The sequence below is a fragment of the Cervus elaphus genome, chromosome 24 (genome assembly GCF_910594005.1).
Source record: "Cervus elaphus chromosome 24, mCerEla1.1, whole genome shotgun sequence".
In the NCBI taxonomy this organism is placed as follows: domain Eukaryota; kingdom Metazoa; phylum Chordata; class Mammalia; order Artiodactyla; family Cervidae; genus Cervus; species Cervus elaphus.
This window is the reverse complement of record NC_057838.1, coordinates 24,650,259-24,677,939: the sequence shown is the minus strand read 5'-3', so window position 1 is coordinate 24,677,939 and position 27,681 is coordinate 24,650,259. Positions and strand designations below refer to the sequence as shown.

Below are 27,681 nucleotides of genomic sequence, written 5' to 3'. Positions count from 1 at the left end.
TAGATGGCCCTTTGCCCACTCCTCCAAATCCCCCTCTCAAGATCCTGCTTCTGAAGCTCCCCTTGCTGTGGTTTCTGAAACAACCAGTTCCAACATCCCAGTGGCTCTGCGTGACTTTCCTCTCCTTCCTACTGTGGCCCACAAGACTATAACCTTCTCATTAGAGAAGGCCCCTTTACCTGAACCCACTCTCAATCCCCTCAATACCATGAGTGAGTGGACAGATTGGTTAGATTCAAGTCCTGTCTCACCATGGCTGTGTGACTCAGGCGAGTGACTAAATGCATGTGGGGCTCGATTTACCCCTCTGTGAAGTAGGGAAGACAGCCTCCATCTCCCAAGGCTGTTGTGAAAGTGAGATGATGTTGGGGCATAAGCCTGGCCTGTCTTGGCTGCTCAGTAAATGGGGCCATCTTGCTAAGGAATCAGTTGTCAGGAGGTGGAGAGGGAGGAACAGAGTTCACCTCATGGACGGTGCTTACAAGGGAAGAGAAAGGGAATGCAGGCACTGGAGGAAGATTACCAAGTGAATTACATCTCAGGTTCTTCGTACTTGGCTCCCGACTCCTCCCCAACTCTGACTGAATAGATCTCTGCTTATACACCCAATGAGTGCATTTCTCAACAAGGGAGGTATCCTTTCTTTTATATGTCACTGTCCCAGGCCCTTGCTGTGAATGCTTGAGTTGGCAGTAGGTGGGTGAGGAAGCGGTGCTTTAAGCCTCACCCTGCCACCTGGAGCTCCTGGCGGGTAGCAACTTGCAGACTGGCATGCACTTGTATGATGGTCACATCATCCTCCTCTAATCTTCGCATGCAGCTGTGGGAGCTGCTGTGAGGAAGGAGGGCATTCCTCCTGGAGGTCAGACACTGCACAAGGGCCAGACTCTGCCACTTAAGGGCTGGAGACCTGGTCAGTTACTTCTCTGACCGCTGTAACTTCCTCTTCAGAGAGGGACAATAGGTTTGCCTGTCTCACAGGATGAAATGAGATGATGTAAGTAGAGTGTGAAGGCCTGGGGTCTGCACTAGTGCTATCGGCACTCAATAATGATGGGTTTTTTTTTGCTGTTATTAACAGCTCCCTGACTTGGGAGGTACCAAGAATGAGAGGACTTTCTAGACCTCCTAGTCCAGGCCTATCCATTTTCCAGCTGGGAGAGCTACCCAGGGAGAAGCCATGAATGTGGATGAAGTCTGAAGCGGGCACAAATCCCGTTCAGTGAGAACCCACTGCCCAGCTCCAGCAGCCCTGGAGGCGGATGCAGCTGCCAACTCTCGGGACAGTCTTAGCAGCAGGCAGCTACTTCCAGGTCCTGCGTTCTGAGGATGACCCACCTCCAGCGACCCACTGAGGCGGGGGTATAAAGGCCCAGCCATGTGCCCCACGCAGGATGACTCCAATGAGCATCTGAACTCCTGAGCTGCCCATGGGTCAGTCACAGCTGACCTCTGCTTCTGCCCCACTCCTGCCACCGCCCGTTCCCTCACAGGTGCTGACCCAGGCGCTCTCCTCTGCAGGCTGACCTCCCTCCCCGAGAGTCTTCCTGACCTGTGGCAGGATGTGGGCAAGGCATCTGTCAGCTGACAGCCAGATCTACAGGCTTTGGGTTCCTGCCACCTCCACATGAAGGTATAGAATTGATGCCCATGGCCACCCCAGTGGGGCAGGAGGTCCCTGACACTGAGAGATTAGTCGCCAGCCTCTGCGATCTCACCAGGATTTCTGCAGCCACCTCGTTGTCCTCCCCACTGCTCATCTCCTCCTCCCTAAATCTGTCCTTTCATGGCATCCTTGGTGACCATCCTAAATCCAGCCACCCTGCTTTCCTGTGTAAAATAACTCCTCTTTCTCTGTTGGACAGGGTTTCCCAGGTGGCACAGTAGTAAAGAATCTGCCTGCTACTGCAGGAGACACAAGAGACCCGAGTCAGGAAGATTCCCTGGAGGAGGAAACGGCAATTCACTCTAGTATTCTTGCCTGGAAAATCCCATGGACAGAGGAGCCTGGCAGGTACCGTCCTTGGGGTTGCAAAGAGTCGGACACAACAGAGCACACACACACCGTCCCTGTAGGACAAAGTCAAGTCCCTCTTTTCCCAGCACTTGGAGCTTTGGTATTTCACACAGCATATTCTTTCCTCTTACATTTTTGCAAGAGCTCCTGCCTCTGTTTGGAATACCTCCCCCTCCCCTTCTTAAATTTTCCCCAGAGTTGAGCAATCCTTCCGGTTTCTTGTTTTAGTCCCACTTTGCTGGGCCCCACTGCACTGTGATTACTAGCTTGATGGACTGTCTTCCTTGTTCGTCTTGAGGGTGGGGGCAGTGCCTCAGTCATCTTGGTGTCCCCAGGCCCTGGCCCCGAGGGAGTGCCCTGTACCTGACACGGCCCCACAGTGCCAAGTTCTTAAATCTATCTTTGGATGAGGGGTGGGTGAAAGGGCCAAGGCATCTGAAACTCACTCTTTCTTTCAAAGTCTCTGAGCCCAAGAGGAGCTGCCTGAATTGCAAGGCAGTTCTGACCCGATGATCTGACCGCAGGCAGCGTGTGCCCACAGCCGTCCCCATGGGAACCATGTCAGGCAAAACTCCAGTTCAGAATGAACAGCCTGCCTTGGGCCTGAACCCAGCGGGGGCCGACGTGGGCACAGGACTGGCTCAGGTCACCCGCAGCCCCACCTCAGGGGGCCGGAGAGGGGCTGCAGCTGCAGGGACCGGGTGGGCACGTCGCCATGGAAACCAAGCTGTTCTCCTTTCCCTGGTGCTTGGAGTTCTGACAGGGAGGCCAGACTCCACAGAGCGCCCTCGCCCCTGGGCTCCTCCTCGCCCTCTCAGCCTGTGTCCAGGGCACTTCACGGGCACAGAGATGGATGCTGGGGACTTGGAGGAGAAGGGAGAGCAGATGAACCAAGAAACTAGCAGTGATTCTTCCACTGTGTCTCACTGCTGCCATGATTCCCAGGGATGGTTACTGCCTGAAAGGAGCTGGTTTGTCTACGCAGCAGTAATGGAAGGAAGCAGGAGTCACGTCTGGAGAACCTGTGGTGTCGAGAGCCTTGGAGTCGGAGATCTTGTGTTCCCAACCTTGTCCTCATACTGCAGAGCTGGGAGTCAACCTCGCCACACCCAGTCTCCCCACATACAAAACAAGGACCATTTGATCCACCAGTGATCTATCAGGTATCATTATTCAAAGTAAAGGGGAGCTACAAAGCCCTTGTACACATAAGGAATTGGTGCAATAGTGGGCTAAAAACATCATCTGTATTCAAAACAATTAGATAAATGAAAGCATGACAACTCACTGATGGATTAAAAGAAGCAATTCCTTTATTCCTTCAATTAGTCTGAGCTTAGTACTTCTCCATCCACTGGCATAGTGCTGGAAGCTGGAGACCCAGGATAAGTGCTTGGACTTTGCCCCGAAGGGATTCCCAGCCTCACAAAAAGGGTCTTTGTTGACCTACTTGTGCAGCCAGTGCTGTGAAGCATGCCAGAAGAGATGGTCCCACTTTTCTCAAGGAGCACAAGTAAAACTTCTTAGGGAGATGAGCACAAGATATATGAAACACAGAAGGAAGGTAGTAATGTATTTGGGAAGAAGACCTTTGTAGGTGTCTACTCAGTACAGAAAGTTTCCTGAGATGAAGAGGAAATTGCGTTAGAGGCGGTGAAAATTCTGTGTTTGTCTAGAGCAAAAGAAATCTTTGCAAAGTGTGTTACCTTTTGGAAAATAATTCTTCTCCTTTAATATGCTAAAAGTGAGCACCCCGGTCCAATGTGTGTGGGGGGCAGAAATTTTCCCTCACATTCAACAAGCAAGTCTGTGTTTGACACCCAATAAACTGGGTGTCTCACAATTCAACTCAATTCTGACACCATTTACTCAGAGATAGCATCAGATTCTGCAAGCTAAGGGCTCAGAACTGCAAGAGTGCCCTCTCCTTCAGAGGCCAATTGCAAGCCCAGGTTGTCACTTGCTCTTCTGACCAACTGGCTGTAGAGCAAAGGTTCCTACCACCCTCATCCTTGGGTTCAATTTTCTAGAATGACTCACAGAACTTATCCGTAACTTATCCCATTTGCTCACCAGATTGCCAGTTATTATGAAAGGATATAACTCAGAACAGCCAAATGGAAGAGATACCCAGGGCAGGATATGAGGAAGGGGCACAGAGATTCCATGCCCTCCCCCAGTCCCACTCTGTTGAATCTCCATGTGTTCAACAGTAAAGAACTTCCCTAGTTCCCATCCTTGTGGGTTTATTTTTATTTTTATCGAGGCTTCATTACAGAGGCATGACTGATTAAATTGCTGGCCACTGGGGACTGACTCAATCTTTAGTCCTCTTTCCTCCCTAGAGGTTAGGACTGAGACCAAAAGGTTCAATCCTCTAATCCATAGATGGTTCTCCCTGCAACCAGCCCCATCCCAACAGTCACCTCATTAAGGAGTCAGAAGACTCCTTTATGGCTCTCATCACTTAGAAAATGTCAAGGATTTTAGGAGCTCTGTACCAGAAACAGGGGGATGAAAATAAAATATTTATTTTTGTTATAAATCACTTGTTTACAAAACAGAAACAGATTCACAGACAGAGAAAACAAACTAATGGTTACCAAAGAGGAAAGGTGGGAGGAGGGGATAAACTGGGAATTTGGGATTAACATATATACACTATTACATATACAGTAGGTAAACAACAAGGACCTACTGATCATCACAGGGAACTATCCTCAGTAACTTGTAATAACCTAAAATGGAAAAGAATCTGAAAAAGAATATATATTTATAACTGAATCACTTTGCTGGACACTTGAAACTCACACAACATTGTAAATTAGCTATTGCTATTTAGTCACTAAATTATGCCCGACTCTCTGCGACTCCATGGACTGTAGCCCATCAGGCTCCTCCATCCATGGGATTTTCCATACAAGAATACTGGAGTGGGTTGCCATTTCCTTCTCCAGGGGATCTTCTTGACCCAGGGTTCAAACCTGCATCTCCTGCCTTGCAGGTGGATTCTTTTCTGCTGAGCAACCAGGGAAGCCCAAATTAGCTATACTTCAATTTTAAAAAATTTAAAAAATCACATCACATAATGCATTCATTAATTTCTTAGTTTCTTACTTTCTGTGCTCCCCCCTTTTAGAATATAAGCTCCATGAGAGCAGAAATTCTTCTTTTTGTTTCTACACTTTTTGCTTCTACACTTTTGTTTCTACTCAGCACTCAGCGAAGATGCATCGTAGGTTCCTTTGAAGCACTAGTTAAGTAAATACACAAGGAGAACAGACAGATATTGAACAAATGACTTGAAATGTTTTATGTTCTCAGTTGATATCTTGTCATCATGAGTGAGGCTCCAAAAGTTCAGTCATGTAGACCATGTGTTGCATTATCATGTCTCACCAAGTGAGCAGGGCGAGCCAGCCGCTGCCAAGGAGGAGAGCCAATAGCTGATTGCTGTCTGTCTGAATTTGTGTTACAGCAGGCTATGTCCCCACAAGGCATTTTATCATAGCCATTTTCAGAATTGTTTATTCAGTGTCTGTCTCCTGATTAGACTGTAGGTTCTTGGCACCTAGGTGGTACTCAATAAATATGTGTTGAGTAAATGAAAAAATTTGTATCAGGGTATAACATGAGTTTGGTTTGGAGAATCAAGGAGTGTATTTTCTCAAGGAAGTAATATTCTGTCTGAGGAAGAAGGATCACTAGTAATGAGTAAGTGAAGGGAAGAGAAGGAAATATATAAGAAAACAAGGAAGAACAACATCTTCAGAGTCTCCAAGTTGAAAAGAGTGTGGTGAGTTGAAGCATTTGTAAGTGGTCCAGTATCACAGGGGCTTGGGCATGGGGGTAAGGTAGGGAATTGTCAACCTGAGGCTAAGAGATCATGAGAGCTCATGAGCGGCTTCTAGGATCTGGGACTTCCTGGTATCAGTGATGGGCAGACATTAAGGGGTTTTCAGCAGAGGTGTCTTCTGATCAGATTCTGTTATAATGAACATCCCAGGTGCTGTGTGGAGAGTATGTTGGAGAGTGGTGGGGTGGCAGTGGGGAAAAAGAGGTACAGAGAAATTAGGTGGCTGGTCCAAGGACACAAACATAGCAGCAGCAGAGCCCGCCTTCCCTGATATCAGCCCAGAGCTATTTCCTCAGATGGTGCCACTTTTGAGAACTCTGAAGCCTGGGCTCTCTGCTCGGAGGAGGAGAGAAAGCAGGGGAAAGGGTGATTTCTAAAAGCAGAGAGCAGCCCTTTTCTCACTGTGTAGATTCTGTCACATAGTAGTGATGGTCTTAACATATGCCTGAGAGGCACTCAGGGAACACCACCTGAATGAATGAACTCCTTTCTCCTATCAGAACTCTTACTCACCCTCTTACTCACCAGACCAGGAAGTGCAGAATAAGGATCCTGGGAGATGGAGCCCTAGCCATGATCCTCAAATATTGTTTTAAAGTACTATGTTTGTCCTATAAAAAAATTAATATGAAGAGAGGTTAAAAAAGGGGAGGAAAATTACTCATAGTTCTACAATATACATACAAACACATAAACTTTTGGTGTCTTATCTCCCGGACAGTATTCTCTGTAGTTAGCTAGAATAGTTTTTCCTAAAACTAGATCAGTATAGTGTCATAATCCACAAAATATAACTATTGTTAATACCTTTGTATGAATATATTTTAAAAACTCCGTCCCTGGTAGCTCAGCTGGTAAAGAATCCGCTTGCAATAAGAAGATCTAGTTCAATTCCTGGGTCGGGAAGATCTGCCGGAGAAGGGATAGGCTACCCACTCCAGTATTCTTGGGCTTCCCTGGTGGTTCAGCTCGTAAAGAAACTGCTTGCAATGTGGGAGACCTGGCTTCAGCCCCTGGGTTGGGAAGATCCTCTGGGGAAAGAAACAGCTACTATCCATTATGCTGGACTGGAAAATTCCATGGGGCCGCAGAGTTGGACACAACTGAGCAACTTTCACTTAACTTTTTTATTGAAGTATAGATGATTACAATATTATGTATTACAGGTGTATAATATAGTGATTCACAATTTTCAAAGGTTATACTCCATTTATAGTTATCATAACATGTTTGGCTATGTTCCCTCTATTGTACAATATATCATATAATGCACAATGTAACTTATTTTCTATAAATAGTTTGTACCTTTTAACCCCTTACCTCTACATTGCCCCTCTCTCCTTCCCTCTTCCTACTGGTAGGTACCCTATATATTTTTTAAAAAATTATTTATTTATTTGGTAATTCCCTATCCTATATCTCTGAATCTTCTTCTTTAAAACATTTTGTCATAGAGATTCAAGCATATACCAAACTGGAAAGAATACTTACCTCAATTCCACCGTTATCTACTCATGGTCCATCTTGTTTCATCTTCACCCTCCTCCTCTTAGGTTATTTTGCAGCAAATCCCAAACCTCATGTCATTCCATCCATAAATACTTTAGAAGCTTCATCTGATAGACCACAGGAGAAGCATCCAGAAGAGGTTGCCAAGGGCAAAGAAGCACCACCCTCCCTCCCTACACCCACAGAGCTGTTGTAGTGCCCAAACCCACCAGCCTCCAATCTTTCTCTGATGTATGCCTTAGAGCCAAGATGTTGGCCCTTCTTGGCCTGTTCCACTGAAAGTTTTGCTTCCTGCATGGAGAGACCAACACTTCATCAGAACTGGATCCTGACCTGAAAAGGCCACTTTTTGTTTGATTGGGAAAATTTTGCATAAATGAAGTTATAATGCAATACAACATCCAGCCAGTTTCCTGCAATATAAACTAGCCCTGAGGGGTGACTCCCACCCCAGCAGCCCAGGGTGAACCAGGCAGCCTCAGAGCAGTCGGGAGGGGCTGGGACCCCCTCAGCTTCACTCTTGGTCCCACAGACACGTGGACAGGTTATTTTCTCCTGCTCTTTTACAAAATCTGAGGTCTCAGACCTTTTTGGCAATTTCATTTCAAACTGTTCTTTCACAAGATCTGGCCTATTACTGAATATACTTGAAGAATAAGAAAACTACTTCAATACGCTTTTCAATTCAATGTTTTCAAAGTACGAAAAATAAGATGTTAAAGTTTTAGTGGGGGAGGGGAACAAAAACATTGAAATAAACGTGACTGTTGTTCTGGAAGCAGAAGGTAGAGACCCCTGTGAATGGGAGCAGCCCTGCTCTTTGTGGTCAATGGTGGGGTGTTGCCTGTCTGACTCTTCAAGGCAGCCTTGCTCCAGACTGCGCGTCTATCGTGGATGCCGGAGGCACTGCGATCTAAAGTGCAGCTTCTTGGCTTCCTCAGGTTTCAGCATTTCCCATGAGATCATTTAAAATCACATTTGTTACTTTACCATCTAATCACACATAAGCTTCCCCGCCCCCTCCCCACGCCCTGCTTCCATCCAAGGAGAGCACTTTCTGGAGCACAGGCAGCCAGGGTGGATCTCGTGATGGGAAATGGGAATGCCACCCAAGAAAGGAGGATTCCTTGCAGTTCCTGGTGAAGGACAGTGAGATTCCTAGCAGACGGACTGAACCACCTCCCTGAGGACATACAAGTGTAAGTCTTTGCAAAACTGGGGGTCCTGGACTTGCCTCCTTTCCCAGAGTTGCTTGTAGCCTCCCGGCAGAACAGACATCAGTCCGAGTGTCTTCTGGCCATGCTTGATGTTAAGCTGAGCGTATGTTTCAGGAACTCATGGTTTCCAGTGGAGGTGATCTGGGATAGAAGAGGTGACCTCTCCACCTAGAAGACAAACAAGATTGAGCAGCAAAGGTTTGGCTGTGGGACTCGGGGGCCTGTCTGTGGCTAATGGTGTAAAGATTTAGGTTTGGGGTGACTGGGAAGAATTACAGGTTTTGTCCATGATCCCAAAATGAAACATGTTTTATGGGCTGTTGAATACATGACTGTCCCCAAACACCCATAGTTCTTAGAAAATAGTTCTACAATTGATCTGTTTGTATAGAAGACTCCCCTGCTTCCCTTCCTCTGAAGGATCAGGGGAAAAATATAGCCAAATCCCAAGCTATCAATTCTATATGCCACATTAATGTTGAGTTTACACTCTTCAAAGAGTCACATTGATATAAAGATGTTTTATTAGCAAGTGTAATTTCAGAAATTTTACCAAAGCTGTGATAACAGAGGCCAAATGTCCTAGCAGTGTTGATGAAAATTTAAATAAGAATGGACATAGAAAGCAGAGAGTGCATGGTCTGTGGGTAGGAGGTGATACACTCCTTCAGAGATAAGTTTTGCCTCAAACTTAAGCAACAAGTACTCTTGTTAGAGAAACACAAGTAAGGTGAAAAGCAGTGGGTTCCTCTCTTGGTCACAAATTAGAATTATCTGGAGAGCTTTTTAGAAGCAGACTCCTGGGCCCTACTCGAGGCCTAGTTAACCTGGTGTAGGAGTGACTGCTAAGAATCTATATTTTTTTTTTTCAGTGCTCTCGAGAACACTGTGATGGGCAACATGGTTGAGAAATTCTTATTTTAGAATGGAGGTGAAAAAAGACCAGCACAGGTGATCAAGGGTGTTGTGCAAGCTTCTGGGGAGCATTTATACATGCTCAGAAAGCTGACAACAGGTCGAACCAAAGTTGCCTCTGCTTTGTTTTTAGTCCCAAATCTGCAATCCAGAAGAATGACTCATTCGGAAGTTTCTATGGTTCTGGCTCTGTTTGTCTTTTTTTCCCCACTCTTAGTTCAAGGGCACTTTGTGTACATTTGATTCTTGATCATGATTTGCTCTTTGAGAGTACCTGTCGGGTCACTGCCAGAAAAAGAAAACTCTTCTGTGATTTTAAAATGCAGTTTGAGTTGGCTTTCCTGGCCTTGCAAAATGAAGCAGGTAGAAGCAACCCCACATATGTATTTTGAGTAACAGCAGCCTAAAGGTTGAGCTTTCCAGCCACACGGCGTGGGAGGACGGAGAAAATAACAGCGTGAAATGAACTGCTTTTAGTCTGATGGAAGAATTTGTTTTGAAATGGCAGAAAGTTGGTTTCAAATGTTAGGAGGATTTTAGAGTGGTCTTAAGAAATAATTTACGGGTTCCCTAGCCACTCACTTAGCAATCAAATCATGGTGATAAAAATAATAATAAATAAGCATTTAATGTGAAACATCAGCATTTTTTTTTTTATTTGCAAGGATGGTTTTAAGAAAATCGTCATCAAAAGGAAATGGAAAAAGAGAACGGCCTGTAATGATACATGGTGGATAAAGAGTCTTTCACAAATAAATATTGCCAAGGAAATGCTTTTCTGGGAGGAGTGAAAAACAGTGATCATTGACTCTGGGTGTGCATTCCTTTGTGTCAGAACCCAATCACATCACAAAGATTCCTGAGACCTCAGCTTTTTTATGAGCATCAGTCCACAGATTCCATTAGTCCCCTCTGTCTCAGAACAAACCCGTCCTGGGTCCCACATACAAACTAATATCATGAGCTCCGAGTCCATGCCTCCTGAGCCCATGAAAGAAATGCTATCCCTTCCCCCTCTGCAATTTCTGTGCCATTTCTGATACATTCCTCATTACTGGGCTCGCCCTTTCTGCCTAATCACTTCTTGCCCAGATCTTACCTGCCCTTCCAAGTCCTGGATGGACCTCATTCTCCCACAAGGCACAATGCCCTCTCTTCCCTTCTCTGCTTCTGCCTCACCACTTCACTTCATGTTTCTTTGTATAATACATGTCCTTACTACAGATCCCACCAAAGTGTCAGTTTCTGAGTGGCAGGATCTCAGCATCCTTGATTTGTATACCCCCGTCACAACTTCGTATATACTGGCAGCTCAGCAAGTGCTTCTTGAGTTAAAAATCATGGCTTGGGGTTCTGGATCATATTGGGAAAACGACTCAAACACAAAAGCATCCTCTCTCACACTCCCACTTCAAGCAAATGTGTTGTCTCCCTTGCCTGCTGGCTGCAATCCTGGGAGCTTAGAACTGTTTGTCCTTGGGGAAGGTGTCACTGTGGTCCATCTTGCTCATTAGACTCCCATGGTCACTCCTCTTTCCTTGCTACTCCTTGCTATGCTTTCCCCTGGGGCTCCAGAGAGGACAAGAGTCGTGTTTCACAAACTGTATCAGAAGAGTGGGAAGAGGTCACAGTGACCACAGGTGGGTAGAGAGTAGGGGCCAAGAGCACAGGCCTGCTGATGGAGCCAGACCTTGGGTGGTGTCCCAGCTTTGTTATTTATTAGCACATCAGGCAAACTCTCCCCGCCTCCTTTTGTTTCCTCAACTGTGAAATGGCCATAATAATACCTATTTCACAAGATGATGGTGAAGTTTAAACAGCAGAATGTATAAAGGACTTAGCCTAGCCTATTAGCTGCTATTCCTAGTATCATCTAGTCCAGTGCCCTCATTTTATAGATGAAATTCCGGGTCTCACTGGAGACCCGGAATTTCAGTTTTAGTGGCTTCTTCTGAAAGCCCACCTATTAGTCAAGCTTGCATAGCTGGTTACTGGCACGAAGAGCAGGGACCCAGGTTCCCTGTATGTGAGGCATTTGTCCTGCCGTGTGGCACTGATTGGCTTTGAGATGACAAGAGGGGAGCCCTCATAGAGATACTTTGTTCATGTTCTATAGGGAGGGGCCAAGGCACTCTAAGCCCAGCATGGATGCATCAGCAGGTGTAAGTTTGACCTTGCATTAGACACAGAGTGAGTCATGGCATTATTGTTATTTGAAGGGCTCATAGAGCTGACAGGCAGGACAAATTACAGATGCTACATGAAGAGGAAGGCCTTGGATAGTGGGTGGGCTTTAGATAGATGGAGAAGCGGCCGGTTACTGAGCATGGGGGAAAGGGGGGAGCAGCAAAGACACAGGCAAAGAATCAGAGAAACCTGGAAAGTGCCAGAAGTCAGAGTAGTGGTTACCCGGGGAGTCTTCTAGGGTCCCAGAAATGTTATCCATATTGGTCTTGGTACTAGTTACACAGTTGTTTGCATACGTTAAAAAAAAAAAATCAAACTGTAAAGTTAAGATTAGTGCCTCTTATTTCCATTGTATACAGTTATCCCTCTATTTTAAAGAAAAAAAATACCCTCCCCCCCAAAAAAAAAATCAGTGTTGGGACTTCCCTGACGGCCCAGTGGTTAAAACTCCGTGCTTCTAATGCAGGGGTCATGGGTTTGATCTCCAGTCAGGCAACTAAGATCCCACATGTCATGCAGTATGGACAAAAAAAGAAAACAGGAAGAAACAGTGTTAATACTTCTATTCTTCACCTTCTGAACAGAACAGATAAGAATAATGACTTAGGTCTCCAATAAGCTCTGATCTTGGCTATGCCAGCCTCAAGGCTTTAGTGCCTTATCTATCTAAATGGGTTAATAATAGGATCAGCTTGGAATGTCCTGGTTGGCCTGCTAGCTCAGTGCTCGTCCAGACACTGCGCATCTCCTGTTCCCATCTATTCCAATCCTAGCTCTGTTGAGCATCAGTATGAGGGCAGGAGAGAGTCTCTTGGGGAGACTGACAGCATGATTGGTGGATATCTGGGTTGTTGTCCCGGCACTGCTTCTTTCTAGCTGGAGGACTTGGGCAAGATCTGTTATCCACCTGAGTCTCAGAGTCTTCACCTGTCAACTAGAGATAGTCGTCCTTCAGGGAGATTGTACAGTTTGATATGAAATCAGACAGATTGTGTAGCACTTCCGGGTCAACTACTCAATAATTATATTCCCTTGGGGAATGCTGATATTAACAGCAAAATTAATATATGCTTCCTATGTTCTAGTCATTGCTCTAAGTAACTGTAGATAAGTGTTGTTCTAAGCACTTATTTAATTCTCATGATAACCTCATAGTGCTTTTATTAAGCTAGCTTTATAGATGAGAAAACTGAGGACAGAGTAGTCAAATAACTTTTCCAATGTCCCACAGCTAGTAATTTGTATGGTAGGGACTTAAACCTAGATAGTCTGGCTCCAGAATTTAAGAACTTAATCGTTTCACATTGCCTCTCTACTTATTGGTTTCTTAACCAATAGAAAATATTTCATTATATTGAAGGAGAGGTAAAAATGTGTTAAAAAAATTTAGAGAAATCAAGTATTAGATGAAGTCACATAGTCCATTTTGAAATATCTGAAATACTAAGATGTGCGATATAGGTTTTAAAAGTGACAATTTCACTGTGATCTCGTTTTTATCCAGTGACAATACTTCATGCTGTATACTGTGCCAGGCGCTGGGGGGCACAGAACCGTGGATGGAATAAATTTGTGTCTGTCCTCACAGGACTTACAGTTGACTAGGGCAGACAGATATTAAACAAACACAGAAATAAATATAATTATAAGCTATGATAAATGTCAGAAAAGAATAAGACTCTTTGGGAGATCACCTTGAAGGTATCTAATTTAGAAAGGCAAGATCACAGAAGGCCTCCCCGAGGAAGTGACATTTAAGCAGTGGCCTAAAAGGAGACACGCCATTTATGTCAGAATTTGCCTTTTGAAAGCAGAATTTGAGGACCAAATCAGAATGTGATTTGTGGACAAAAGACGGATTCATTCAATGTCAAGAGCCATGCAGCAGCACCGGATTTTCTGAACACCTTTTGCTTCCCTGGAATAAGCCAATGGGCTGCATTATATTGGTTGGCATTTACATAATATTCACAGTTCTCTTGCCTTAGAAACTTGTCCAAAATCCATTTCTACCTGTCAGCATTTGCATATATTTTCTTTAGAAACTCAGCAAAGAAAAAGGGGGATTATTGTTCACGAGAAACATATTTGACTCTAAAATAATTAATGTTTAAGAAGAAGATTAACAGCCACAGAATTGCCTCATGGAAAGGGGCCTCATATAGGTGCCACTGTTTTTAGGAGGTGTTCAACCAAGGCCAGACAAAGGGAGAAAATACTCCGGTGGGGGCTGTCAGCTTGGGTGTGAATTTGCATATTCTTTAGGGTCCCTTAGCCCGGTGTGTGCTTGTACCTCTCCCAGCTAGAATATGTGACATTCATATTATAATACAGTCATAAAATACTCTAAAAACAGTAAGCCTTCCCCAACTTCTCTCATCTAGGTTTGTCCTGCTCTTCTTCAATACCTTCAGGCGCTTGTCTTTATGATTTAAAACTCCATGGCCAGAACCATATAATTTAACAGCCCCCCCCCCTTTTTTAACAATCATTTCCTATTTGTTAGGATTCTTTTTTCCCTGAAAATACTCAAAGGCACCCAAAGCAAGAAACATGACTTTTTGTTACATGGGAGGGTCTGAGTGTACACTTAGACCAATTACCTCATTGTACAGAGGAGAAAACTGAAATCCAGAGAGAGCAAATACCCCAAGAATGAACAAGGTTTATTATAGACCTGTGACTGGGGCTCCAGTCTTCTAACTTTTGGCCAGTGGTCTTTCCTCTGTACCACTGTATCAGCCACGACACTATATAGGGCTAAATACACATTAAGCCTTTAGCAGTTACTGGGAAAGGAAGAATTTTTGAGTATTTGACAGAATGAGGAAGAGCAAAATCTTCTAGGCTCACCCTGAAACCTTCAGCAGCTCAGTTGAGCACTTCCAGGCTTTGGCAATTTCAAGAGAACCCTTGAACCTTAAAAACACAAGGCAATGTTCTTTTTTTTTTTTTTTTTTTTGCAATGTTCATATTTGACTATAGCCAAGGGGACACAGATGTGTTGCTTCTCATTCCCTAGAGAGTCAACAAGCAAAATAAATATGAAGGACCATCATCTTATTCCTCAAACAGTTGCATCCAGAAGGCAACTGAACAGAGCAGTCATGTCAGGGAGAAATACTTCTTCCAGGTGCTTGATCAAACCAATTCCTGACGTTTTCTGCTGCAAAGTTAACCTGTCCTTAACTAGACAAAACCTTAGTTTCCTCAGAAGATCACCCTCAGAATGAGTCAAAGCCATAGCTTTACTTGCAGTTTCATAAGACACCAGCACTCACAAAATCTCTAGCTTACTTAAATGTGCCTGAGCATGTTTTAAGAACTCACAGTGCTTGCCAGTCTCCCTCACCCAAGAATTCTCAAGGTCTGTTAATGATATACTCTGATAGGGACCTGTTGAATAAGATAGGAATTCTGTTGAGAAAAATAGACTCTATGTGTTTTTAATAAAAACTCTTATTCACAGCACAAATTCCCTTCAAATTCTTGAGTATATTGTAATGTGTATTATCTCATTAAATAAACACTTTTATTTTGGGCAGCTGAACTATATTCAAAAGTATCCATACACTAAACGTGGGGGATGAAGAAATAAAGTGGAAACATTGTGAGTTTTTAATATTGTGTTTAATTGTAAATTATCTCAAATATTTATTTCAATAGTATGCAGAGAACTAGTGGTACAGAGTTGAAATAGACTAAGTGGCTATTGGCTATTAAACCACATGTGTAATGGGAAATATTAACATTACATTGTACATTTGCATAGCACTTAGCTTACAAAATGCTTTCACATATATTATTCGATTCTCCCAACAAAGGCATCAGATTAACAGGGCAGATGTTAGCATCTCCAGTTCACAAATCATAGAAATGAGGGTAAGAACAGTTCAAAAAAACCTAGTTAGTGTCAGAATTCAAACTTCCTTTCTCCAGTTCCAGTGCTGTTTTAACAAAACCACAATACTTCTCTCTCTCTCTCTTTTTTTTTTCCCATTAATTACAGCTTGGAATCTCTAGAACTGACCAAATCCACCACCCTGGGTTTCTGGTTCCATAATACTCCAGATTATGTGATGAGGAACTTGATTTCTTCCTTACTGACAAAAATATTTCCCCCATCCTTATTTTCTTTTCAGTGGGTTTGTGTTGGAAAATGAAGACTCATAAGGAAAGAATATTTGCCTCCTCTTTGACTTCATTTGGATCTCTGTTCTAGTGAGCAGAGATGTTATGATTAAATGCTTATTAGGCACTTTCCCCAAAACTTTCAGATTTCTTTCTTCCTTGAATTATTCCTTTCTTACACTTTATCTCCCACAGAAATTTGATTATTCTCAGCACTATAGCCTGACACACTCATTGAGCACTACAAACAGGGCAGTTACTCACTAAGCCTCATAGAAAACCATTCTCACTCAGCTCTCACCCATCCCCACAGTTCTTTTTCAGAACCACGGACAGCTCAAGGACATGCTAGGCATCACCTTGCTCTTTCAGCACCAAAGATGGTACACACCATTTTCTCCACACTGTAAATAGTTTTTGTTGTTCTCCAACCCTAGACAACAGATTACCTAACTGTTATCTCTGAATCATTCAGAGGTAAATTATACTCAGCAAGGATTCCAATAGCCCCATTCCTTTAGCACCAGGGGCAACTTAGGACTATTCAACTTCAAAGACAATTCTGATATTTTTCTGATGTCCCAGATATCTGAGGCTCAGTCTCTGACTATTGAGCAAGAGCATGCATAATGTGGTCTCACTTTCATTACCACAAACAGCTTATTGCACTTTCCCAGTGGCATTGCTACTTCAAATTCTCTCTCTTCTCTGGATATCTTACTGGCATGTCCTGTTTCCCTGTTGCTCCAACCAGATGCCTAACAATTAAATTTTTCAGGTCAATGGACATCTCAGATAGACACTTCTCAGTATCACAACTATCTAAAATGCTGACACTTTAGAGACTACTCTAAATCTTGACTAGTCTGGCCACATCCCTTGAAACAGGAGACATTTAACTCCATGTTCCCATTATTATGGAGACCCCAGCAATATCCCCAGTGCTAAAGTTAGCTAGGTTGCTCATGACATGAACAAAGAACCTAACCACACTCTCAGCACCATGCACAGTATTTTCACTCAGATGTGTCAATGGCTTGTTTACTACTTCTCAGCACCAGCTTAGTCACATCCACAATCTATCCATGAAATGTCCAACCATATTTTCTATTCTAGTGACATCCTGATAGTATGCTTATTGTTCTACCAAGCAGCCAAGTCATGAAAGCAGAACCTGAAGCAGCTTATTATCATGGTCCTACTCTTTGGCTAACCTCATAGTTAGTTTAATCATGCTTGTAGTTATACCCATACCCAACTACTCTCAGCAAATCAAGCAATCTAGTCACATCTTTTCTACTCCACTGTACTTACTCATGCTCCCCCTGAATCCCCATGACTGAAACCATTCCCATCCCTAAAATCAGGTTCAACAGTTCTTAAAACTTCTCTTCCTGCTTTTCTATGACACTGACAGATCCTTGTTCTTCTCCCTTTCTGGCTGTAGCATCTCTGTAATGTTCAACAGCTCTTTGCCCTCACAACCCTCCAGTTTTCAGTCCTCTGTTTTCCTTCCACCTTGGAGAACAAATTTAATCCAAATCAGGATGGACTTTGGGAATGCCTGCCTTAAGTTGTTAATGAACAGAAAAACACTCACACCACCACCACCCCACCACCACCAGTAACATGGGATGTGGTAAAAGTCTACCCATCCTGATCTTACTGTCCAAGTCCTGGTGCTTTCTCTTCCCTGTTTTCCTGAAACTCAAAACCACTATTAGTTTAATAAATATCTACTGAGTGTTTGCTAAATGCCAGATACTATGCTACAGGCTGGAGAATCAATACTGAACAGGATAAATGTATTCCCTCACTGAGCTTACAATTTAGTAAGAGAAATAGAAAAGCAAATAGCAATTATGAATCAGAGGTTTATAGAGAAAATGCAGCAAGTTAGGCAGCATGAAATGGAAAAACTAACACAGATTTCATATAGGATCAGAAATAGAGGATTTATCCCAATAGTTAAAGAAGGAGGGGAGATTAATCAGGCAAATCCAGGTGGATGAGTAATTTTAGGCAAAAGAAATAGAACATGGAAAGGTCTTAAAGTGAAAAAGAATGTATTAGATTTAAGGAGAAAATAATAAAAATGGTATGCCTGGCAACCACAGTGATGGAGAGGTAAATACCCAGTGAGGGTTACCTTGAGTGTTGTAGGGAGCTTTAGAAGGATTTTAAATAAGAATATAATATAGCCAGACTCTCATTTTAGAAAGATCACTTGGATACAGTTGGAAAATAGATGAAAAAGGACTAAAGAGGAAGAAAAAGGGATACATAGAAGGTCAGTAATCAGATGACAGTGATTTAACCACAGGTATGATGGAGAGGCTAAAGAGAATGGAGAGAAGATACTAGGCAGATGGAATCTATAGCACTGGATGTCTGATTGGATGTGGGAATGAAATAGAAAGGACATTATGATGATAGCTAGGTTGTGGACAGGCGCAGAAATAGGCTATTGGGTACCATTCACAGAGGGAGAGAGCTTTGAGGAGAGGCAGGTAATAGAAAGGGGTGAAGAGATGATAATTTCAGTTTGGGTCATGTTGAGTTTGAGGTGCCCAGCATACATTCAAGTAGAAATACCAAATTAGAGTCTGATCCCTACAGATGTAATAATAACTAGAGATAAAGACTCAGGAGTCATCTGCCTATAGATGAGAACTGAAGCCATGAGTATGGTTGAGATGCTCTCAGGAGGTGGTGTCAAACAGATCTGGGACTGAGTACCTGTCCTACCACTTATTAGCAACGTGGTCTTGGGAAAGTGGACTTTGCCACTCTGGTTTCTCATTTACATATTAGAGATAATACCTCATAGGGTACAGTGATGGTTAATATGTTAATGCATGCAAATTGCTTAGTTCAGAATCTGAAATATAGTGAATCTCTGTAAATGCTATTCTCATTATTATTATCACTATGCAAAAATTTTAAAAGCATAATGTAGAGCCTCTAGAGTCACAGTCACGTATGGGAGAAAGTGCGGGAAAGGAGACTGAGTGTGTCACAGCAGCTGAGGAGAGACTGTGTTTCAAGAAAGAGGAAGTAGGCAAAAGAGCCAATAACCTCATCAAGATAAGAACCGAGTTCTCCCTGAATTTAGCTATAAGAAGGTCTCTGCTGTCCTTACTAGGAGGCATTTTAGTGAGGTAGTGGACATAAAGCTGCTTAAACTGAAGAATGACTGGAGATAGTGAGCAGAACTCAGCAGAGAATGGGAGGAGAGAAGAGGGAAGAACTGGATGGGCTGTGTACCAGGTAAAAAATTTTAAAGTTGAAGGAGACTTGAGCATCTCTAAATGCTGATAGGAAGGAACCAGGAGACAAGTCAGGAGAGAGAAATGAGGTAGTAAGGGAATAAGGTCCAAAGTAGAAGGAAGATTGATCTTAGCCAAAATGAGAAGTGATGTTCTCCTGATTGTGACAGGAGGGAAGATCGAAGGGTTCAGATGGTAGGTAAGTCAGAGGTTTGAGGGCATGAAGCTGAAGGAGTTGTGTTTTCTTCATGAGGAAGCGAATGTGGTTATTGTCTTACTGGAAGGGGAAGTGGGGGAAAGCAGTCAGGGAAGACAAAGAGTATTTGAAATATCAGACTAGGAGAAACTGTTGCCTAGGGAAACCATATGATTCCTAAGTGGCATTGATGTTCCTCATCACTCCTCAACAGTCCAGATTCATGGAAACCTGAGTTAGACTCATCTAAGTTGACCTAGGCTGGATATTTAGGATAGGGACAAGGAAGTAGTTGTTCATGGGATTCTTATCTGGATATGGAGAGAACTGCTCAGTCATGGACAAAAAGAGAAAGCAGTCTGGAGGTCCAAATGGAGTTCAGAGAAGAGGAGAAGCATCAAAATTGTCAGCAGATAAAAGGTGGTGATCAGGAAGTAGGATGAGACCCCAGATAAAGTAGACCATGGACCAAAGTCTTTGATGAATGCAGTAAAGTGCCTGTACTCAGTGGTCATAGAAATGGGAGAGAGGGTCGTATGGCTGGATCTGGTGGTGGTGGGATACAAAAATGATAAATGAACAATGGCTAGAAGCTCATGGACAGCACAGAGACTACTCTGAGGTATTGGCTTAGAGTGGACTGAACAGCCTCCCTCAAGAACACTGCAGGGCCGTGGAGTCCTAGGGGAGCTCAGTGTGAATTAAGGAAAGAACTAGAGAGGTTGGGGGAGGGTAGGGGAAGCTGTTCTAGCAAGCAGGATTGGAGGGGGTGAGCTAGTAGGCAGGCTGTTACCTCTCTGTGGTTGTGTTCACTCTCATGAGTACATTCTTCCTTAAAGAAGAATGAGAAGATGGAATTCCCCTTTGGGTCCCTGGAAACTCCCAACTTCCGTCGATTCACCCCGGAGTCCCTGGTGGAGATTGAAAAAAGAATTGCTGCTGAGCAAGAGGCAAAGAAAGCCAAAGAGAAGTTCAGGAAGCAGAAGGACCAGAAAGACAAGCCTCGGCCCCAGCTAGACTTGAAAGCCTGCAACCAGTTGCCCAAGTTCTATGGTACACTCCCGGCAGAGCTGATTGGGGAGCCGCTGGAGGATCTGGACCCCTTCTACAGCACACACCGGGTAAGGGCTACTGGTGGGAATGGCCATTCTCAGCTCTGGAATAAGAGGCCTCTGACCCACCCAGTCCAGGAGTGCTCCTGCCCCATGGGTGATGTGACTGTCAGCTGAACTCAGTGAGTGAAAAATACCTCTAACTCACCTCCTCAATGCTCTCTTTGAATCTCTATGGTATTCATGGTGGAGGTTAATTAAATTCAGATCCTCTAAAGCAGTGACAACTGTTGTGGAGTTTTCAGATAAAGTTGGCTGTTCCCTTGGTTGGGTTCTAGCCTCAGATCTCTAGAGGTGTTGGCTCTCTATGCAAGTAGAGAGCAGAGATCTTCAGGCTGGAGGTGGGTCCGTGGATAGAATAGGGAAGGGGAACCAAAATCAGGATGATTTAAACCAGTGGTCCTCAAAGTAGGGTCTCAAAACCCCTGGGGTTCCCAAAACCCTTCTAGTGGGTTCGGGAGTTCAAAACTATGTCTTCATGATCCTTAGATGTCATTTGTCTTTTCCACTCACATTCTTTTGTGAATATACAATAGTGAATGTAGAGCCTATTAATAGAGGATCACATCAGTCTAACAGCCACAGGAATATATGTTTATATACTCTTGTGTTTTAAAAGGTCCTTTTTTATTTCTGATACTGTATATAAATATATATTTATATACATATGTATATTTATATACATATATACAGACATATGCATGCTTGCTAAGTCTCTTCAGTCATGTCCAACTCTTTGTGACCCTATGGACCATAGCCTACCAGTCTCCTCTGTCCATGAGATTCTCCAGACAAGAATACTGGAGTGGATTGCCATGCCCTCCTCCAGGGGATCTTCCCAACCCAGGGATTGGACCTGTGTCTTATGTCTCCTGCATTGGCAGGCAGGTTCTTTACCACTAGCGCCACCTGGGAAGCCCATACCCATACACACACACACATATATACATTCACACACATGGTGTAAGAAAAAGGTATAAACGTTAACAAAATATTTTTAAGGTTCTCAATAATTTTTGAGAGTACAAGAGAGCCCTAAAATTAAAGTTTGAGAACATCCAGTTTAAACTAAAACTACCTCGGACGTTCTACACAGCTGCAAAAGGGGTGTGCGTTTGGGAGTTGGGAAAGGCAGGAACCAGCCATCTTAAATATGGTTTGTAGAGAAAAATAAGAAGGCACTGGAATGCCTTTCTCTCTCCTCTCACTTGCCGAGAACCCACATCCTCCCTAGATGTTCAGAGGAGTGAACCAGTAGAAGGTTTGAAAGGGGAGACCTAGGAGGTAGAGAACAGAAAGACAATCACAAACCAGGGATGTTCCACTAATCAGAAGAGGAATTAAATGCAACCAGAACTCCACCTCCCTGCTGCCAGAATCCTCCACCTTGTATGATATATCTCACCATCCCTGGGTCAGTTTCCTGTTCACTGGGCAGCCTCAGGGGCCCATCTGATTCACAGTCAGCCACGGGGGCTGGGGTCTTTCTGGGAGTGAGGATATGGCTTTTAGTTCTTGATCGTCTCTAACTGTCTGCCCCTCCATTTGCTTCTCATTGACTCATGGGTTTCAGAGCCCTTCTCACTCATGAGCCTGAGATAATCTCACTTATGTTCAAATCCATGGTTGGGTGAGGATGTGTGTTTCTCACTGGAGGTCCGCCTTCTGTTGTGTTTTGTTTTAGACATTTATGGTGCTGAACAAAGGGAGGACCATTTCCCGGTTTAGTGCCACTCGGGCCCTGTGGTTATTCAGTCCTTTCAACCTGATCAGAAGAACAGCCATCAAAGTGTCCATCCACTCATATCCTTTGCACGGTTGCTTCTTCCACATGTTAGAATCAGATGCTGCCAACTGTGTCCTGTACCTTCCTCAGGGGTTAACAATGGTGCCTTGGGATCATTAAATTGAAAAAAATGTTTATGGTTTTAATGTGTTCAACACCTGAATGCAGTCCTAAGACAGAAGAGATATTCGTGCAACCCACAGGTGGGTTGGGGTTCACGTAGACCAGTCTGGGCCCACCTGTGGATGTACAACTTGTAAAGAGGGGACTACTGATGCACCCAGGCACATTCTCACCATATGTGGCCTGCTCTTCCCACAGCATAATGACCAGGAAGGCTTTATGGTTTGGGCAGATGAGATAGGGGTAGGTTGGTTCTCTGTGGGCTAATTTGGCAAAAAAGCAGCCCTTCCTAGTGGGTGAAGAGAACAAACTATAATGGGCAGAGCGAAGATTGTCTCACTGGGATCCCACTGGTCATGAGGCACTGCCTAGAGCACTAGTTACCCCCCAAACTACCAGCAGGTTAAAAATGTCAATAATCTGAGGTTCATGCCATTGGGGAGTATAGTAGTGATTAGAAAAACACTGGTCAAATGTCTGTAATAAATTAATTGCTTTAGGTAGCTTCAGAAGCTGTCTCCAGCTTTTGTTTTCTATTCTTTTTTTTTCAAGGCAAGCCAAACTAGGACAAACAAGAGACTTTGGCTTGATTTCCAAGGATCTTCCCTGGTGACTGTCCAAATTGGAAGTTCCTAATAAGGAATTCAGCTGTGGCTTCTAGGAGGTTGATTTGCAAGAACGTCCTTGCCTTGACTGGCCTAGCAAATGGTAGCCAGCCTCCTCTGGGTGGGGGGAGGACAGTAAAAGAGCTCTCGTCTCATACTCTGGAGCGGCTTGTTGGATTGCTGGGTGGCACTCAGTGAGCTGGTAGCTCACTATGTTACATTCAGCCTTTACGTGTTTTGCCTTTACGGCCAACCTGAGGGAATCATTTTCTTAATTCGGTCTTATTGTTGTTTAGTTGCTAAGTCATGTCCAACTGTTTGTGACCCCACGGACCATAGCCTGCCAGGCTCCTTGGATTTCCCAGGCAAGAATATTGTATTGGGTTGCCATGCCCTCCTCCAGGGGATCTTCCCTACCCGAGGACCGAACCTGCATCTCCTGCATTGGCAGATGATTCTTTACTACTGAGCCACCAGGGAAGCCCAGTTCATTCTTAGCTTTCCTAATACTATGGAAGGGCTTCCCAGGTGGTGCTAGTGGTAAAGAACCTGCCTGCCAATGCAGTAGACATAAGAGACGCAGGTTCAATCTCTGGGTTGGGAAAATCCCCTAGAGGAGGGCATGGCAACTCCGTCCAGTGTTCTTACCTGGAGAATCCCATGGATAGAGGAGCCTGGCAGGCTATAGTCCATGGGGTTGCAGAGTTGGACATGACTGAAGTGACTTCGCAAGCACAGCACACAATGCTATGAGAGAGTATTTACTGATAGTAACAGCCTCCCACTGCTAAGTACTTGCTAAGCATGAACACTGTCATAGGTACAAGAACCCTTGGAGAAGGGGTTAGCATCTCCATCTTTATATGATGAAACTGATACTGAGGTGTTAAATTAATTGTGCAAGGTCACATAGCAAGTTAAAAAAATCCAGACTGCATCCTGCTTAGAGTGGTGTCAGCAGTAAGGAAGTAGGAAGTTAATGGAAATGAATTAGGGTAATTTTTTCTCTAAGTATTTAATCTCTATATAGGTGTTTTAAAAAATATACATACAATTACATAAAAATTACAGATAAAGAAAAACAGCAAATATGCAAACTCCTTTTCATCCATTCTGGTTGATTTACATCTAGTTAAGTAAGGGCTTCCGTGGTGGCTCAGACAGTAAAGCGTCTGCAATGCTGGAGACCCTGGTTCGATCCCTGGGTCAGGAAGATCCCCTGGAGAAGGAAATGGCAACCCACTCCAGTACTCTTGCCTGGAAAATCCATGGACAGAGGAGCCTGGTAGGCTACAGTCCATGGGGTCGCAAAGAGTCGGACACGACTGAGCGACTTTACTTACTTACTTATTCACTTACTTACTTACTTACTTACTAAGTAAGAAACAGCTATTTAGAAGTAAAATCCCATTAAGGAACCAAGTGTACTAGTAAATATTCTTTTTATCTTGAGATTTGATGAAGTGCTGGGTGGAGTCACAGCTGTTAACAGAAAAGCTGTTAAGGGTCTCTTTCTCACTAAAGACTGTGTTGATATATTTAAATCTCATGAACTCAGTAGCTCCAGCCCCCAAAATATTCTTCCAGGTATGGAATTCTCAATCTCTTATTATTAATATTTCACCAAAATTATAATTCTAATCAAATTTGCTGTGAACATTTTCACAAGTAATATTATCAGAATATATCATCATTCTTTTAAAGGTTTGTGGAGTTGGAGATATAATTTTAATTTAATCCTTGGGTTAACATTTTCCCCCCATATGAACACATTTCTTAATTTAATTGCAAGTCAACAGGAAAATGTGGCTTAATTAGTAGAATTTCCTTTTTCAAAATAGATGGGTTCCTAAGTAACTGTAAAACAGAGTACATCAAAGGCATTTACAGAAAACTAAAATAGATAAAGATATTTCTGCTCAAATTGAAATTATGAAAGAAGAGTGATTCTCTCTCTCCCTGTAGGTCAAACTTCTCTTCAGGGGTTGTTTGTCTTTAGGAAGTAACTGTTAGGAACTCTGCTAGTCCCCAGAAAAACGTCCAATGGGAGATACTTATCTTTGGACTTTGCCATCAATATTTCTGCCCCATCTATTTACCCTCTTCCACTCACCTTCCTTTTCAGTGTCTCTGTCCCCTTTTTGTAATTTATCTGCCCCTTTAATATTCTTTAAAGGGACAAAGATATTTTCTTTGCCTTTAATATTCTTCCCTCTTGCTCACCAGAGTTCTCCTTGACAGCCTAATCCTGTTTAGAATCTTCTTCTTAAGCAAGCATTTTACCCACCTGTGCCTGCCCCCACCATTCCTAACCAGACGTCCACTTCCTCAGTGTGACTGACCTCAGCTAAGTTAGAAACACAATCTGACTACCCTAATTCCCATGAAAGCATGTGGCCCTCCCCTTATCTCTAACTTCCTCGGAGTACAGTTGTCTCCCCTGCCCCTGATCCATAGGATATATGTTCCAAGACCCCCAGTGGATGCCTGAAACCTCAGACAGTACTGAACCCTCTGTGTTTTTTCCTATACATACCTATGATAAAGTTTGATTTATAAATTAGGCACAGTAAGAAATTAACGACAGTAATAAAGTAGGACAATTATAACAAAATACTGTAATAAAAGTTAGGTGAATGTGGTCTCTGTCTAAAAACGTCTTATTATGCTGTACTCATTCTTCTGGTGATGGTGTGAGATAAAACACCTACAATGATGACATGAAGTGAGGCAAATAATGTAGACATTGGGACATAGCATTAGTCTACTATTGACCTCCTGATGATAAGTCAGAGGGAGGCACGTCTGCTTTGGGTGACAATGGATCATGGAGCCATAATGATGTCAATGGTTGGGTGTTGGAAGCAGACAATGTTGATGATTGGGGATCCCTGGCAGGACGGAGTTAGAAGGCTGAGATGTCACCACGCTAACTGAGAATGGTGGGTCATTTCACGCCTATTTTCAGACTGCCATTGACCACGGGTAACTGAAACTGCAGAAAATGAAACCATGGTTAACAGGGTGGGGGGGTGGCGGGGGCTACTTCATTCTCTTTGTCTTTTAGGAAAAAAGAGACATTTGCAGGATGAAATTTCAGGCCATACTGTGTAGTTAAATGCAGGTGTCAGGGAAGACATTTTGGAAAAGGGATTCTGTTTCCTTTCATCTTGCTCAGTTCTGTTTTCAGACAATTTGAGCCCACATCTCAGCACCATCATTGACTAGCTGTATGACCTTGGAAAAATATTTAAGCTTTGTCAGCCCATTTTCTTGGCTCCAATGTGTAGATAATAATATCCACCTGTAGGTTAGTTGTATTAGAAATAATGTGGACGAAGTATTCAGCGAGAGTAGGCACTCAGTGTTAGCTGTTATTATGTGACAAGACCATAAAGCTGATCTTAGCGAAAGAGTTATGAATTTAATCAATTCAGTGTCAAGGTGATCAGCGGTGACCTCAAGAAGACATGGTGACTTTCAGCTTCTCCTTAACACAGCCCTTTCAGGTGGTTCAGTTTATTTATAACCATCACTATTTTGGTCAACTGTGTGGGCATGACCCAAACAGAACTTCCAGAGAGAATGGAGTGAGTAGATTTGCTGTCATTCTTGTGCCTTTCCTTTCTGTCCTCCGTTTCTCTTCCTTCACTGGGTGGCTTCTTTCTCTTATTCATCCTTCTGGGTCCCATTTGGGTAATGTGGAATCCTATTGCCTATCTGACTTTGCCATGGATAGATATCATCTTCTCTATGGACTCTGTTTCATAAACACACTTATGATTTTCAGCTATAAAGAGCTATAGATGAGTGGTTCTCCCTGGGGAGATTTAAAAAATTTTAATACCTGGGTCCAAGCCCCAGAGGGTCTGATTTCACTGGTCTGGGGTGGCCTGGGTATATGAGGCCCCCACTTCCCCCTGCCACCACCACACAGACACTTACCTGCCAGGTGCACATCTGAATGAAACTGAGGGAAGTCCTACTTGGAAAGAGAGGATGGAGCATAATGAGGCAGAGCTAAGAACAAATGGTCCTGCAGCATATTCCAAAAATAACGCATGAATAAAACTGTTTAAGTTATCATGGGTCATATACCTCAAAGTGACGATAATATTCCTGAGATTATTCTGTCTCCCTAGGTTAATGATGGAATCTGTAGTTTCAGATTTTGGGGCCTTTCTAAAAACATCCTGCACCAACACATCTAAGACAGTTGCCCCTCACCCAGGTCAAACATGACATATTTTTGGTATCATAACAGGAGCTCTGTAGAGTGTTCTCTTTTTCCAACTTTTAAATTTTTGCCTTTTGCTGACTATAACATTAAATCATGCTACAGTTGGAAATAAATTCCATTTATCAATTAAAGAAGAAAAATCAAGTGGTCATCTTAATTGATGCTAAAAATAATTTTATATATATAGTTTGACATCTTTATGATTAAAAAACTCTTAGAAAAGTAGAAGTATAAGGGAATTGCTATACTATGATAAAGGGAAACCACTTTAAAGAAAGAAGCAAACATCATACTTGATGTGAAACATGGCAAGCTTTCTCTTCATGATCAGAAAGGAAAAAAGCAAAGATGTCTTTTTCATCAGTTTCACTCAGCTTTGTAAAGGAAATCCTAACTAGTGTAGTAAGGCAAGGAAAAGAAATAAAAAGTATAAGAAAAGAAGTATCAACGATGCCATGATTTATAGATAATATAATTATGTACATAAAATATCCATTGTAATCTACAGGTAAATTATT

General features: G+C 43.2%; 1 protein-coding gene across 1 annotated transcript in view; it reads left to right on the top strand.

The window, feature by feature from the left end:
• The first annotated feature begins 20,148 nt into the window (after positions 1-20,148).
• Positions 20,149-27,681, top strand: part of SCN10A (sodium voltage-gated channel alpha subunit 10) — an 87,742-nt gene continuing 80,209 nt past the window's right edge. The window contains exons 1-3 of the mRNA XM_043885628.1: positions 20,149-20,418; positions 22,094-22,212; positions 26,433-26,513. Coding sequence (XP_043741563.1) covers positions 20,149-20,418; positions 22,094-22,212; positions 26,433-26,513 — 470 coding nt within the window. The remainder of the gene's footprint in view (positions 20,419-22,093; positions 22,213-26,432; positions 26,514-27,681) is intronic.